Source organism: Leuciscus leuciscus (assembly GCF_965113295.1).
Source record: "Leuciscus leuciscus genome assembly, chromosome: 6".
NCBI lineage: Eukaryota > Metazoa > Chordata > Actinopteri > Cypriniformes > Leuciscidae > Leuciscus > Leuciscus leuciscus.
Window position 1 is genome coordinate 31,654,988 of NC_138730.1, and position 15,901 is coordinate 31,670,888.

The 15,901-nt window shown below is 38.0% G+C and overlaps 2 protein-coding genes across 4 annotated transcripts; one reads left to right on the forward strand and one right to left on the reverse strand.

Annotated features, from left to right (window-relative positions):
• Positions 1–796: 796 nt before the first annotated feature.
• On the forward strand, positions 797–8,086 carry plk3 (polo-like kinase 3). The gene is made up of 15 exons (XM_082171859.1): positions 797–1,097; positions 2,220–2,327; positions 2,424–2,540; positions 2,629–2,758; positions 2,855–2,942; positions 3,027–3,122; positions 3,477–3,675; positions 3,824–3,950; positions 4,227–4,339; positions 4,727–4,844; positions 5,570–5,653; positions 5,762–5,924; positions 6,104–6,233; positions 6,531–6,644; positions 6,774–8,086. Exons 1-15 carry the CDS (start codon positions 897–899, stop codon positions 6,969–6,971), a joined length of 1,986 nt encoding a protein of 661 aa, XP_082027985.1. The 5' UTR covers positions 797–896; the 3' UTR covers positions 6,972–8,086.
• A 2,783-nt stretch (positions 8,087–10,869) lies between these two features.
• On the reverse strand, positions 10,870–14,245 carry dynlt4 (dynein light chain Tctex-type 4). 3 transcript variants are annotated; one of them, XM_082172038.1, is made up of 3 exons: positions 14,053–14,245; positions 13,082–13,153; positions 10,870–11,671 (listed from the first exon to the last, which is right to left on the reverse strand). In XM_082172038.1, exon 3 carries the CDS (start codon positions 11,658–11,660, stop codon positions 10,968–10,970), a length of 693 nt encoding a protein of 230 aa, XP_082028164.1. In that variant the 5' UTR covers positions 11,661–11,671; positions 13,082–13,153; positions 14,053–14,245; the 3' UTR covers positions 10,870–10,967. The 3 variants fall into 3 exon arrangements, with proteins under 3 accessions (XP_082028164.1, XP_082028162.1, XP_082028163.1); XM_082172036.1 differs by lacking the exon at positions 13,082–13,153 and having other exon boundaries at positions 14,053–14,243; XM_082172037.1 differs by lacking the exon at positions 14,053–14,245 and having other exon boundaries at positions 13,020–14,039.
• Positions 14,246–15,901: the final 1,656 nt, after the last annotated feature.

Sequence of the window (15,901 nt, forward strand, 5' to 3'; positions counted from 1 at the left end):
ACTTATGACGTTCCAGCAGATCCCTTATATTGACAAAGCCAAAGGCATTCAGCTATCGCAGTAGTTAAATAAAAGTCAGAAACTTTTGGATATGAAGGAAAGCAATATGTGTTAATTATTATTTTAAAACGGTCTTAGAACATAATGTGCGTTTTTAAGTAAAAAAAAAAAGAAAAAGACGTAGTAGTTTACTTATCAAGGCACAAGGGGGCGCATGAAACCACGAGTTTTTTAGTTCAGTTCAGTATATTCCACAATGACGTAATTTGGCTTCATCCTCGTGGAAAAAAATAGCCTGTGTGATGCAATTCAATTGTTCAATTTTTACAAAAAAAAAAAGTCTGCTTTCAACTCTGAATGTTACATGATAAAAACACTCACGGCGGCCATATGTGTATTTTGTTTTCACGCAGAATGACACGAAATTATTAATTAATCCTCACACACACTTGACCAGTATTAAACAGTTAAATCGATAATGCTAAACAAATTATATAAAAAAAAACTTTATTGGCATGTCGTTTTGTACAAAAACCCTAAGCAGAGGAAAACAGAAACACTTTTAATAAACCATTCAGTGCATGTCATCCAGAGATCCATAATCACGTCAACCGTGATTGGATGATGTGTTCTCAGGTTTTCATTCACTTTTCTCCAGCACTTTCATATGCGTCTCTCTGATCTTTGATTGAATCTCCACCAGCCAATGACGTTGATTCTTTCCAGACGTCCCCGTCTTTCGGCCCCGCCTCTGCCCATGACGTCACGAACAGTTTATATACTGCTTGACTCCGGCGTCCGGGCATGTTTGATTCACAGGACTAGAGAACTTGGCCAGACTTTGGGACTTCACATAAAGGAGGTTATTTTCTAAGGCGAAGGATCTATATTAATGAATGGATCCTGCTCGTTTTACCACAGCGCAGCGTCTTTCCTGTAAAATGATGAATCCGGATTTGTTCAAACCGTCTCAAGCGGTTCAACCGCCCGCCAAGCCGAACCGGAGTAAATCAGAGCACGTTAAAACGGAGGTCGCGCAGGTGGTGGTTGACGCAAAGTCTGGAAGATCGTACTGTAAAGGAAAGCTTTTGGGAAAGGTACCACTCTTTTATATTTACACCATACATCAGAGCTAATCATTTGAATAAATTATGCCATTTGTTACTGTCTCGTGCCGCGTTTCCTGATATGCTGCTCTAACGTGGACGCACGGTGCGCAATGTGTCGATCTCGTGCGTGCTCGGCTGGTTTTGGGAGCTGTTCATGGGTGCACCAGAACCACTGGACCGCATCCCGCCCTGTCTTTGAATCTAGAACCTGCCTGCTGGTTATAAGACAGTGTTGTCTTGCGATTCTGATCAATTACATATGGTTTTATGCAAAGACAATCTTTGCAATTATGGAATTGACTGGATTTTTATAAGATTCCAGACTTGATCCAATGTCAGGGAAAGATGAATGAATGAATGCATCAATGGAAATGATGCTGCATTGCTTATGATCAGTGGAACCTATAACCACTGTTAGTTTCCCTCTCATGTTTTCAAAACAAGGCTCTTATTATTTTAATTAGACGATTGATTATTAGAAGTCTCATCATCAATCCCAGTTTTTAAAGTGCCGCATCATGGTGCGATGCTGTAAGGATGGTCTAGTGGGAAAAGAATACGTCATTCCTTTGTACATGTGGTTGGGACCAGGGTCAGAAATTAACTAGGGATTGGGGCAAAAATTACCCGAGATATTTGAAACGTGGAGGTGAACAAATTGTAAAAAAAAAAAAAATCTTTGCATGTTATTTTGTTTTGAAAGGAAAACATCTGTTTTCTGCAGATTTAAAATGAATCCGATATGACAGCTGGTTTACTGATTACCACTTTACTGGTCTAACGTTACTTACAATCTCCCGCAAAATAAAAATATTCGGCAGCTACAAAAATTGTTGACCTTGATGTTAGAAAGGTATGCTAATACTGGTCGGTACATATTGAACACCATAAAAGCTGGCTGCCTATACAGCATTCTTGACATCAGTCGTGGAAAATATGAATCAAACGTTCAAACATGCTGGTAATCTCCAAAGATATTGTCTGTGTCTGAAAAACTAGTTTGTTGCTTACAGTCATTGAGTTTTGAGACTGTTGAACAGGGATCTGCATTTAATCATCACCTGTGTACACATTTTGAGTGATTTAATTTATTATGGCTTTTGTTTCTAGGGCGGTTTTGCACGATGTTATGAGATGACGGATCTTGCCAACAACAAGATGTATGCTGTGAAAGTTATTCCTCAAAGCAGAGTCTCAAAGCCACACCAGAGAGAGAAGGTAAATGGATAATAACCGAGTGCACATGTGAATCGTCATGTTTCCAGCTTCCTCCTTTAATATTTATATTCATCGTTTTTTTTTTTTGTCCCACAGATCATTAATGAAATCGAGCTCCACAAAAGCCTCCAACACAAGCATGTGGTGAAGTTTTCCCATCATTTTGAGGACCAAGACAACATTTACATCTTCCTTGAACTCTGCAGCAGAAAGGTGAGCTGCTTTACTAATGACAGACCTCTAATGTTCACATTTGGTAAAAACAAGGCACTGATTCTAATCCTGTGCTTCATATTTTCAGTCTCTGGCACACATTTGGAAAGCAAGACATACATTGACAGATCCCGAAGTCCGTTACTACCTCAGACAGATCATATCTGCGCTCAAATACCTCCACAACAAAGGCATCCTCCATAGAGACCTCAAACTAGGTATTGTTTTTGACTCTTTTTAGCCTGCTGTTTTAATCTTAGTATGACATCCATTAAGTTCAGTTGGTTTGATAGTGCTATAACTTGTTTTTTCAGGTAATTTTTTTGTGAATGAAAACATGGATTTGAGATTAGGAGATTTCGGGCTGGCAGCAAAGCTGGAGACAGTCGAGCAGAGGAAGAAGTGAGTTTGCTTGCCTTTTACCCTCAATAACTTTCATAGAAATGCACATGATCAGTGTGCTGACATAAAATGCTCTTTTTGCAGGACCATCTGCGGGACTCCAAACTACCTGGCACCAGAGGTCCTTAACCGACAAGGCCATGGGACGGAGTCAGATGTTTGGTCGCTGGGTTGTGTAATGTAAGTCTTTTCAAGTCTACTCTAGACCATTTTATGGTTATTTTGTAGACCAGGGAATCCCAAACAATAAAATAAAAACAATAAAATGCACTTTTCATTTGTTTACTTGCATATCACATGACCATTAATTTGTCATCAGAGAACCTCAAACATCCAAATGTGTTCCTAAATAATTAAAATATTAACTTACAATCTCAGGGGGAATAAATTTTTTAGGTCTGACCCAAAAGATTGGAAATTTCTGGTGTTGTCTTCTATATTAATATACTGTTTATATTATGGAGAGTCCCTACTTGATTTATGTTGCATCAGATGTGACAGCCTTGATGACAAGCTCTTTTCTGGTCTATTTAGGTACACACTCCTATGTGGGAATCCACCATTTGAAACCTTAGACTTGAAAGAGACCTACAAGTGTATTAAGGAAGTGAGATACAGCCTTCCTCCATCCCTCACTCCAGCTGCACAGAAGCTGATCTCCGCAGTCCTTCAGAAAAACCCCTGTGACCGCCTTACGCTGGATCAAATACTGTCCCACGAGTATTTCACAAAGGTTAGTAATCATTCATCTGTGTCCAAATGCAATTAAACCTTTTCCTTTTAACTTGATTATAAAGAGCAGTTTAAGTGTTTACTCTTCTTAACCAGTTCCTTATTTTAATTCTGCAGTCCTCTAATCTGTTTTTTCTTCTCTCCCTCAGGGCTTCACTCCAGAAAAACTCCCTACCAGCAGCTGTGTGATGGTGCCTGAGCTTAATCCACCCAGCCCTGCTAAGAAGTTCTTCACCAAGATGGCTAAAAGCTTCTTTGGCAAGAAAAAATCAAAAGGTATGTACCTATTCTAACCACTCTTTCTATGAGATGTTTGGAACAGTTTTATTTTCATACTATTATCTTTATTGGCTTGCCTTTATGTTTCCAGATTCTTAATTTTAGTGTTTAGTAAATTGCCAAGCCGACATTTCTAATTTAAGTTTAAGTTCATCAAATATTCATATTTTTATTTCAGCTTTTTCTATTACTGAAAACATTAATAGTTTAACAAAAACACTGGTTTGGAATGAAACCATAGTTTCTGTTATTGACCTAAAATTGTCATTGCAGCTGTTGAAAAGACCCCTTGTGAGGAGAAGGATGACATTTCTAAACTGGTGTCAGGCATGGTGAAACACTCCATCGGTCGGCAGATGAGCTACAAGACAATGGGAGTGAATGAGGTAATAATGCATGTCGCAGTTATGTGCATTAGTGCGTATTAATAGCGTCTCCGCTCCGCGGCTGACTCATGACTGTCGTAGAAAGCTGCGTCAGTGTATGCAGTTTTGCACCATAGCTAGAGTGGGCTCTGTGGGGACGGTTTTTGAAAGCCGCTGTAGATGAATGAGTACAGTAGTCCACCTATTGTGCTGATTGTCTCAGAATAACTCCGTACTGACCAAACCCAAAATTACAAAACCAAACCCACATATTAATCACCTGACAAATAGATATTTTAAGCTTGAGACACAAGATTGGAAAATGAGTGTCCACTGCGCATGATAATTGCTTATAACTGAGCACAAGGAAGTACTTATGATTGTAAAAACATTGTGACTTCCTCTTAGGCCACTTCTCCCACGGTTCAACTGGCAAGCTCTGGCCCTCTGGACACCCCGGCCGAGGAGGAGTCCCGGAAGTCTGCATCGCGCTCCTTCAAAGGGACTGTCGCCAGCAGCACTGATGGTAAGGGACCGTAGCAGCTGATTTGCCCAGACATACAGCAGTAAATAGTTTTGGATGTGCATGTGTGAGGCCTATTTTATTTTAGACTCAACCCCTCAGGCTTTCAGTGGCAGCCATTAAAAACAAGTTTGTCCAAAAACTTCGTGCCCTAATTCATTTTAGTTTAGCAGCAAGATTACTTTTTTACATTTTTATACTTCATATATTTGGCTGGAACTTTAGTTATACCTCTCTTATATTTACACTATCAATCAAAAGTTTAGGATCAAGTGAATTTTCTATTCTTAAAAAATATTCCTAAAATAAATAAATGATCACGGTTTCCACAAACATTACGCAGCACAACTGTTTTCAACATTGATGCTTCTGAATGAATGAATTCATAATGAATGCTGCTTGTGCACCAAATCAGCATGTTAGAAGCATCATGTCACACTAAGGACTGGAGTAATGATGCTGATTTTGTCATCACATGAATAAATTTGCATTTAAAAAAAACTCATTTTAAATTGTAGTAATATTTCACAATATTAATGTTTTCATTGTATTTAATTAAATAATTGCAGCCTTGGAGAACTTTAGAGACTTCTTTCAAAAAAATGAAAAAAATGTTTGACAGTTTACATGCATATAATATATAACCAAGACGCAACAACATTTTTATATATTTGTGTACTGTTTTGTTTCTGCCTGCAAATTAAAAAATCTTTCCTTTTTCCCCTCAGCTTGTGACGATATCCCTACCCCTGCTGCTGTTGCCGAATCTGCCATGAAGGTTCTTAACAGCTGCTTGTCTTCCATGCCAACAGGTTTGTTCCCACACTCTGTTCACACCGAGGTGCTTAAGCAATGGCCATTTCAAGGTTTACTCTTAGGCCATTGATCATGTACTCAAATATTGTCCTTCCCTCTTCCAGCTTCAAAAAACCCGCCCTGCCTTTCCAAAACCAAGCCTTTTATCTGGGTAACCAAGTGGGTCGACTACTCCAACAAATACGGCTTCGGTTACCAACTCTCCAATCAAAACGTCGGCGTACTCTTCAACGAAGGCACTCATCTGAGCCTGTGTGACCAGCGGAGGTACGTCAGCTTGCTTTCGGTTCTCTAATGAGCCTCCAGTTTGGCATTTTGAACTGAGCTCTGATTGACCCACATAGAGTGCTTTACCCTTTACAAAGTCTCTGCTTTCGACCAAATGCTTTAAGCTTTACTTTTACTTGTGAAATTCTAATTCTCCTTTCTTTTTTATTCTTCTGCAGGACTGTACATTACTGTCTGACAAACAACAAACACTTTAGCTTTCCAGCTGATGCTTTACCAGAGAAGCTCCAGAATCAAAAGCACATAGTGGATTTGATGGCTAACTACATGGAGCAGAATCTTATGGAGGTAAGTCCATAAATTGGTCCATAATTTAAACATTTGAGTTGTAAAATAATCTAAGATAAGTTTAAATGATGATATTATAAAAAATAAAAAAAATTATAAAATAAATTAAACTTAAGTTCAGCACCAGCCTTTTTAACCATATTGTATTATATTAAAAAAATGAAGAATTTTTTTTTTTAAATGATTATTGGCTTTTTAAAAATATTTAGATCCTATTTTAAATCATTTATAAATCATGAATCTGTATAAAATAAAGCTATTTATATAAAGTTTTAAAATAAGTTTTCCTTTTTGTAGGGTGGCGACGTCAATGGTGAGAACCAGCCACCTCCAAGCTCTTCTCCATTATTGCTGCAGTGGATCAAGACTGATCACGCCTTAGTCATGCTCTTTGACAACCGAACCCTACAGGTGAGTCTCTGATTGTGCAGGAACGACAGATGAAACATTGACGATTTGGCCACTGACCCAAATTGAACGACTGACCTTGCTTGGCTGATGCAGTTCATAACGTTTCCCTCTGCTTCTGCTCTTTCCCAGGTTAACTTTTACACGGACCACACGAAGATAATCCTGAGCAAGACCTCGGACTCTTTGTACCTGCTGACGTACATCAGCAAGGAGCGCGTCTCTTATTCCTACCCTCTGAACGTGCTATCCGAATGGGGCTGTGCTCCGGAGCTCCGGCAGCGGCTTCATTACGTGGTGCAGCTTCTCCAGCACTACACCAACCCATAAATGAACCCCGCGGAACCGCTGTTCTGCTTCGTATTACGATTTGCTGCTTACCGCTTCAATTTGGGAAGCAAAAAAGGACTATGACAAAGAAAATCAGGGGAAGCTTCCACGTTGCCACGAAGATCTCCTGTCCTTGGTCATCGGCTGGCCTCTTTGAACTATGGTGCACTATTCTTTTTTTCTTTTTTTTGCAACTGAGCCTACACCAACAGTATCACACTACCAGCTTGACTCACAGTGTGCACAACCAAAATTTGAGCCCGTTCATTTTATTATTTCGATTTTTAGCTGGACTGAAGTGCAGATGGCATAAAACTCACAGGGTTCTTAAGCGTCTTGCTTTTGCTCGCAGTGGCTCATGCACTGCGCAAGATGGGCGTGGCTTTTTATGCTCGATCACTTGGCCTTTTTTTTTTTTTTAAGAGACTTTTATTTCACTAAATGGTACACAAACTAGAAGAGCTACGGACACCAAATGGTTATTCTTTTAATAAGTTTAGTTTTAAAGATGGCAGAGGTGAATAGCTGAGGTGGAACTGTAATTCATGGAGGAGCAGTTAGGAGTGGGAGTGACTAAAGTGCCTTTCTGATGGATTCCTCTGTGCAATAATGGCCCTGAATCTCAAGCTTGAGACACAAAGGGAATGAGACGGGCTTTATATAGTCTTCATATTCGGTTTTCCAAGCAAATTGGGCAGGAGTGGGGGAAGAAACACTACAAATACACACCTGATATAAGCTTTTTGCTCTTAAAAGTTATTATATCCCTAATGTCTGTACTTGAGGGAAAAAAAAGACTATGTACTCAGTGTGCCTCCAGCTTTGTTTACTTGACATGCTCCATCATAAGTAATCATAATGTCCTCAAAACTGTGACCTTGGCTGTAAGTGATGTGTTTAGAATACCAACATTGTGAAAGCCATTACTCTCTCAGACAAATCCTAACTAGTATTATTAATTAACTGTGGCACGTGTTCTATTTATTTTTTTATTTATAGTTTTTTATTTATTGATGTAACATAATTGTGTGGTGTCAACACTGGGAAATGTTCAGTATGATCACTTTTTATGTATTGGGAGAGTGGGGGGGAATAAAGTTTATTGAAAATATAAATGTTCTGTCTCTCATGATTACTTCAGTTTTAAAGAAAAACAATGTAAAACATTTATTTACATAATATATGATATGTAAGGAATAATTGACGACAGGCCGTTGAATTATTAGAAAAATAATGCACACCCGAGGTGGTAATACTACAGTTATATTATAAATATATATAATGATGAATATCAAAATCAATGAATGGAAACTGGGGAAACTTTTTCTCTAGTTCATGTTGGCCACAAATACTCTTCAGTTCAGCCCACTCATTTTCTATAGGGTTCTGGTCGGGACTGGGATGGTCATGGCAGAAGCTTCATTTTGTGTTCAGTGACACATTTAAGAGTTGAAATTGATGTTTGTTTTGGATCGTTGTCCTGATGGAAGATCCAACCACGGCCCATTGTAAGATTTCTAGCAGAAGCGGTCAGGTTTTGGTTTATCTGTTCGTATTTGGGTAGAATCAATGATCAGTGTTGGGAAAGTTCACTTTCTACATGAACTAGTTCAAAGTTCAGTTCACAAATTTTAAAATGAACTAGTTCAGTTCATAGTTCAAACTTCAAAATTTTGAACTAAAGTTCACAGTTTCAAAAAATGAACTAGTTCAGTTCTTTTTTTCCATATGTTGCTGCGAGCTATTATTTTTCAAAATTATTGCCACAGCCCATATAAAACCACAGACAGCAATTATGTTATCAGTTTTAACACTGAAACTATATGTGTCAGATTTCATCTTTATATCCAATTTTAAAATCCTTATCCAACCAGGGTTTAGCATTGAGGGTAGGGTTGCCAACTAAACAAATGCGGGACAATCGTGCATGGTTCTTTACAGGAAAATGAGGGACACTCAAAATATTTGTAGGCTATAGGCTAGGCCAACATAACACAGTAGGCCTATATGTCATTTCAGGTTCGTATGTGTTTAAAAGGTTTTCAGACAACACATTTGTTTTGATTAAAGTCATATTACACACAAACCATAGTTCAAAATAATAGTATTTCAATCTGAAATAGAAAGCTTTTGTAATTATACACTATTTTTAAAGAAATTAAAGAAATGAATAGCCTACTTTTATTCAGCAAGTAGGCCTACATTTATAATGTTACGTTTTTTTTTATTTCGGATAAATTTACTTTGAACCTTTTATTCATTTATTTCATTATTCATCATTCATCATTTTTTTTATTATTAATAATAATCAGAAATGTTTCTTGGCCAGCAAATCACATCAGTATATTATTCCCTCAGGACGATTTCATGCTTTCTTGCGTGGCTGGATGTATGTTGGACTCACAATAATCACGTTGTTTGAATTCGTCAAAACTGATTTGCCGAAATCAAAACCCAGTCGGACAGTGAAAGGGATTTGCCGGTAGCGCGAGTCCGGATCGAAGCGACCAGACAGCGGAGGATTCTGTGCGCAAATCAAACAATGATTTGTCCCAAAATAATAATTAATTCTCAATTTAGAGTTTGTTATTCGTATGGTCTGGTGCGCGTGAGTGTGGACTGTGATTGGATGATGACCGGTGTCGTGATCAAGTGCCGTGTTGCTGTTGTATCAGATTCAGTCATACATCAGCGTCAATAAACGGGACAACGGAGGTTCCGAACGGAACGGGACAAATACATTTCTATAGAAATCGTGCACCATTATGAACGAAGTTAAACTGAGAGAGCGTGCCGTTCACAGACACCAGAATGAACGAGTTCACAGTAACGTTCATCAGGCAGTAATAGAGTACGTTCAGTTCACGTTCGCCCAAAATATGAACGAGTTCATGAACTATCGTTCAATGAACGCGTTCAGGCACAACACTGTCAATGATACCATGTATCTGAAAAAGATGGCCAGGACCTCCAGCAAAAAAATAGATCCACAACATTAAATATCCAGCTGTACATTTAACCGTGGGCAACTTTTTTTTTTTATCCCATTTTTCTTGAAACCCTCCCAAGGTGATGCAGGTGCTGTTTGATAAAAACATTTTGGGCTTTCTGACCCCAAGACTCAACTAATCTCTGCAATTCTTCAGCTGTGTTCCTTGGAGAGTCTTTGGCCATTCAAAATCTCCTCCTCACCTTGCATTAAGATAATATAGACGCATGTCCACTTCCAGGCAGATTTGTGACCTCTTTAGTTGATTTGAACTTAATTATTGCCCTGATGGTGGAAATGGGGATTTTTAATGCTTTAGCCATTCTCTTACTGCCACTTTCTATTTAGTGAAGCTCAACAATCTTTTGCTGCACATCAGAACTATATTCATTGGTTTTACTCGTGATGAACGATTAAGGGAATTTGGCCTTTGTGTTTCCTCATATTTATTCTCTTGTGGAACAGGAAGTCATGGCTGGACAATTACCAGTTTCATGTTCCTAGTCACCCTGGTGTGCAAAAAAATAAAAGAATAAAAAATGAATTGGAATATACTTCAGAGATATTTTACTCATTGGAATTTATAGGGGTGTCAGTAATTGTGGCCAACATGCATTGGAGAAAAACATTTATTTCATAATGTGAGTTTCCCCCCAATTTCAATTTTTTTACTTCAATGAAAGGTTCGAATTTTGTGATAAAAAAAAATGAAATATCAAAAGGATAAACAATGCAGATTTATTTTCACAGCCACCTATTTACCAAGGGTGCCAATAATTCTGGAGTTGACAGTATTATACTGTTTTACTGTGTTTTTGAATGCAGCCTTGGTAAGCAAGAAGAGACTTCTTTCAAAAACATAAAAATGTAAAAAAAATAATAATATTCCAAACCAGATGACCAGTGCTGTATTTTGTGTAATTATATGACCAGTATTTATTTTATATCTTTGAATTTTTAAACGTGTGCATTTTGTACACAAGAAATAAGAGAAGTTGATTTAACTTTCATTCAAAGTACATGCCATGTACCATAGCCACAGCAAACAGTGAGTGATTTTGGAAAACAGCAGATGTGTAGTTGTCAGTGTTGGGGTTGATCAGGCCACAGCTGGCCACCCTTATACCTTGTTTATCATTCTGTCCGACCACCACCTGGCACACGAGTTTATATCGTGGCGGATTGACATCTTTTAGCTTACTGAGAACTAGATCTGCTAACATCTGACACAGTTGGCTACAACTGTCAGGACTGTAACTCACACCTTCCAAATAACTATCCAAAGTTGCCTGTAATATCTGCTGGGTCCTGCTGGCGCTGAAGTGGCACCCTGGTTCTGGTCCCATTCTGTAGGTGTTCTCCACATAGACTTCTTGGATGGGTTGGGGAAGGTAGAGTCCAGAGAAGCTCACTCTTCCTCCCTGGTGCCAGCCGGCGAAAGAGAACCGCTTGCCGATGGAGATGTGAGAAGTGCTGACGTTGGGGCTCAGGAACGATGACTCTGACGAGAGACCCGTCATGCCCCTGAGGAACAGGGGTCTGTGGTGGGGCTGGTCCTTAGATTGGTCTTTGGAGCTTCGGCGGGTGGAGATGGAGCCCAGGCGTCTCCTTGGAGGCCCTGAGGTACCTGGTTCTGTGGTCAGGGAGCGATTGAACTGAGCTAAAGTCTCCTGTGACAGCGGTAAAGGCTGATTGGCCATGATGAAGAAATCTGCGAGGAGACAAATCACATTGTATTGATACATAGCCTTGTAAAAGTGATTTTGAACATTCTTGGGCATTAGAGTGTCAAGTTCAGTATCCTGTTCATTACATCTGTAGAAAGTCATTGAGGCACAAAATACATCAGTTCTTGAGAATTATGTATTTGTTGAAAAAGATGTGAACTTACAGGAAGGTAAACTCTGTAAAAGAGGTCATGCAAGTTCAATTATTGAATTATTACAGTGTGAGACTAAGGGCCTTTCCCACAAACTGAATACTAATTACTAGCTTCCTCAAAGACACAGGTTTCTAAATTAAATCATTTCCTTGATCAAAAAACATTTATATAGATCAAATTTAAAAGGCATTTGAGATTTAATAGTTATAGGACAAACCATTACTCATGGATTTGGCCCTCATAAATCCATTGGTATGGGATGTATGTACTCTTTGTAACTTGTTATTCTTTCTTATAAAGGGTGTCTGGCCAGAGCTGACATCAGGGGGAACTACCAGGATCATTGTCAGACCCTGTGACTAGGGGGGACCAACTAAATCAATGTTGATGGGTGTATGGGGGCTGGGGTCCAAACTTACAATTTTGTCCCAGACCCTATGAATTCGTGTCCAACAAAATCACATCAAAAGGTGTTTACAGTAGACCATTAAAAAGGCCAGTCTAAGGAAATGAGAGCGACAATATGACGAGTCACAATTTCATCATAAGAAAAACAATGTTGTGTCAGCTGGAATTCAACCAAATGTGTTTCTAAAAACACATGAATAATCCTAAGCAGGGAAGATCTATAAATTAAAAGCTCGTAAAACAGTCAAGCCAAAGTCCTACATTTTAATATTTTTGCACTTAAAAATCAATGACCTGAAGTTGTTTATGAAGGAAAAAATGGACCAAATTCCATCAAACTACTTTTTGGAACTGATCTATTGGCAAACACACAAACATTTTTTTTGGTTTTTGTTGGATTTTTTTGTGCAAATGTTAGATATGCCCAATAAATTACACATTTCATGACTGAAAAAAGGCCCTTGAGATGCTAATAAAAAAAACATTAATTATTTTTTATGAATCTCTTTTGCTGAGGTTTATATTCTTAGGGTATTATCAAGAGGATATACATTTGAATTGTTAATGGTTTATTCGCCCAGACTCAAAGGAATGGTTTTCGAGACACCAGACCTAGATCAACTGCAGATGATGATAATTGAAAACCATTACTATTGCATCAGGTTTAAGGTATTTCATGGAAGCCAACCCGAAGAGCTTATTTAAGAGAATGAGGTGCTTTTTAATGTATGAAACACTTTTTGATCAGCACCGTCAGGGAAGTTCCAACCTGTCTGTGTACAGTGAAATGTTGTTAGAGTCCTCAGACTGAGTCAACGGTGTCCCGCACACCTCAGGTTCGGTTCACTGCTCTTCTGCCTTTCCACAGTCTTTGCCTTCACACCACTCTTGAGTGATAATAATGTGCCAAAACATGTACACACACCACAGTTTACTGCTCTACGCTCATGTAGAAGAGTTACAGCAAGTAATGAGAGGAGATGAAACATGTGAAAGTACAGGTATGGGTAGAAGAGAGTACAAATGAGTCTTTCATTTCTGAGTCACTAGAAAAGAACAGTAAGTTCTACATCCTCACTCAGATAAAATCATTTAATGAGCACATCCTTACCGTCAACTTCCACGCCATGAGCAGCAAGAATGAACAAGGTAAAATCACTCTTGAGTCAGAGATGTTCAACATTAACATCAAAGTTACTCAGAGGAGCACATACATTGTCTTAATTGTGTTACAATAATTCATACAAATATATTTACATATCAGTGTGATACTTCCTAGCATTTAAATTTTTGGTCAGAATGGATAAAATTTTTTATTTCAACTTGATAACATTCATCACGTCCTACATATAAAATATTACATAAATATGTGTCTCAGAATCCCCAGATGACTTTTTAAAAATCTATGTTATTGTATTTTTAATATGTTTTTTCTAATAGGTAAATTGACACCAAACAGAAACATTGCCACTATATTATATAACAACGTCGTTTCTGAATAAGTTCATGCCTAATTTTTGAGGGTTAAAGCTTCAAAAACGGCTGTCAAAGAAATTTAAATAGGTTAGAGGACCATTTTAAAATAATTTAAAGAGAAAACAATTGGTACATTTCCAAAATTACTAATATTATTTTTACCTTTACATTATTGGAGTCTCTGGGACCCAATCTTAAGTCAATCTTAAGTGATAATATGACTGCCAAAACCATCTATATATATTTTTAAAAAAATACCAAAATGTTTGTTAAGTGTAGAATTCGGTATCGTCACGAATCAATGATGGGTTACCCTAATTCCTTACCCGTTTAGGAGCTCAATAAAATATGATTATTGTCGTATTCCAATGAGGGAGTCTCTTCACGATGTTGTCACTAAGTGGTCCACGCTCACTGTTGCGAGTGCATCTCTAAGCAAAGAGCAATCCCGTAAATTATTGTCAAAATGGGCTACATGGGCAGGCACACTAAACAATGCCCCGCAAGCCAGGCAATCATTCACACAGTGCTTTGAATAACCTGGATATCTGCCACGAACTTGCTTGTAGTCATGGAAAGCCTTTTATTCCAACTGTCCACTGTAGCCTGATTGGCTTATCAACAATTATGGCCAATGTTCGTAGTCATGGGTAATCAAATTTATTTTACCAGTAACATACATTTTTTGTTTGGTAAATGTGTTGCTATTATGTTATTTTTGTATTTCCAATAGTGATATGGAGCTTATCTCTTGTATTTGAGAGCGAAAGGGTGCTGATCTCTGGTTGCCAGTGGGCTGTATCAGGCAGAACCATCTGTTTCCACTGCAATCAAGAGGAAAAGGAGGGCTGCAGTCACATTCAGACACAAGCAGCTCATCAAACGTTCCTCTGTTCTGATTCTCTGACTCACTAAACCAATTCCAGCAATGTCAGTCAGATATTTCAGAAAGAACAACTCAATAACTCTTGTGAGAATTATCTCAAAGAATATCACTGACAAATACTTTATATCTAATGGAAAAATTGTTGTTCATGAAAATATGCGTAATGTCAAACAGACTTTCCACACATGGTACACCCCAAATTTAGGCCTACCCCCCTCTAATCTTTTTGTTGTTAGTCATGCGAAACATAGGGACATTTGGGAGGAAGTTGGAAATAAATGACAGACGTGCACTGGTCAACGAGTTCTAGCATGCCTGGACATGTCTGGAGATGTATCAATAAATTAGTGGAGTTTGAAAAGTGCTGACAAGCAGAAAATACAAACGGTGGAGACAGATGAAAAGGCAAGACCTTTGAGAGGGGAAACCCATGCATAAACCATGTTTTCATATAGATGGACTCTCTCTCTTCCATAAATCAACTAGTAGATCGTCGCAGTACAGAACTGAAACTTTTACTTTTCTGAAGAAAATGTATAGTGTTTGCCACCAAATGATTACCAGAGTTTTACAATGGTGTTTTGGGTGGTTGCTAGGGTGTTGCTATGTTGATAGGCTGCTTTGAGTGGCTGTTATGTGTACCAACCTCCAAGAAGTGTTGTTATACGCTGCATCTGAAATTGAATACTTTGAATACTGATTTGCCCTCATGTCATTTTAAATGTAAGAAAACAAGATTTGGTGATGAGTTTGTTCAGAATTGTGAATCGTTTGTTGAAAAGAACTGGCTTTATCGCAGTCAATATTAACTGTTATTGAATATAAATATTTAACTAATGCTAAATTTTTGTTCCACAGAAAGGAATTAAATGCCCTGTTTTTTAAGGGCATTTAATCCATAGTTTTAAAAAAGACAGTTTCAGACCCGAATTGACATTTTGACCTATTATTATCATATCAAAGTATTCTGTTTCTCTGCATTATTCATTGAGACCTACACTGATGCATTTTTCATTGACTTTAATCATGGTGTCTGATTAACATCTTTTCTGAATCACAATTAAATGCACAATGTTTCATACACAGAACAGTTTGGCACGGAAATACCTATTTTTGAATAAATTAACAGATTCAATGAAGAGTTTTATTCCGCAAGGATGGATTAAATTGATCAAAATTGACAAATAAAAACTTGTACATTTTTCTAAAATTTTATTTCAAACAAATGCTCTTTTGAACTTTCTATTCATCAAAGAATCCTGAAAAAAATATATATTAAGCAGCAAATC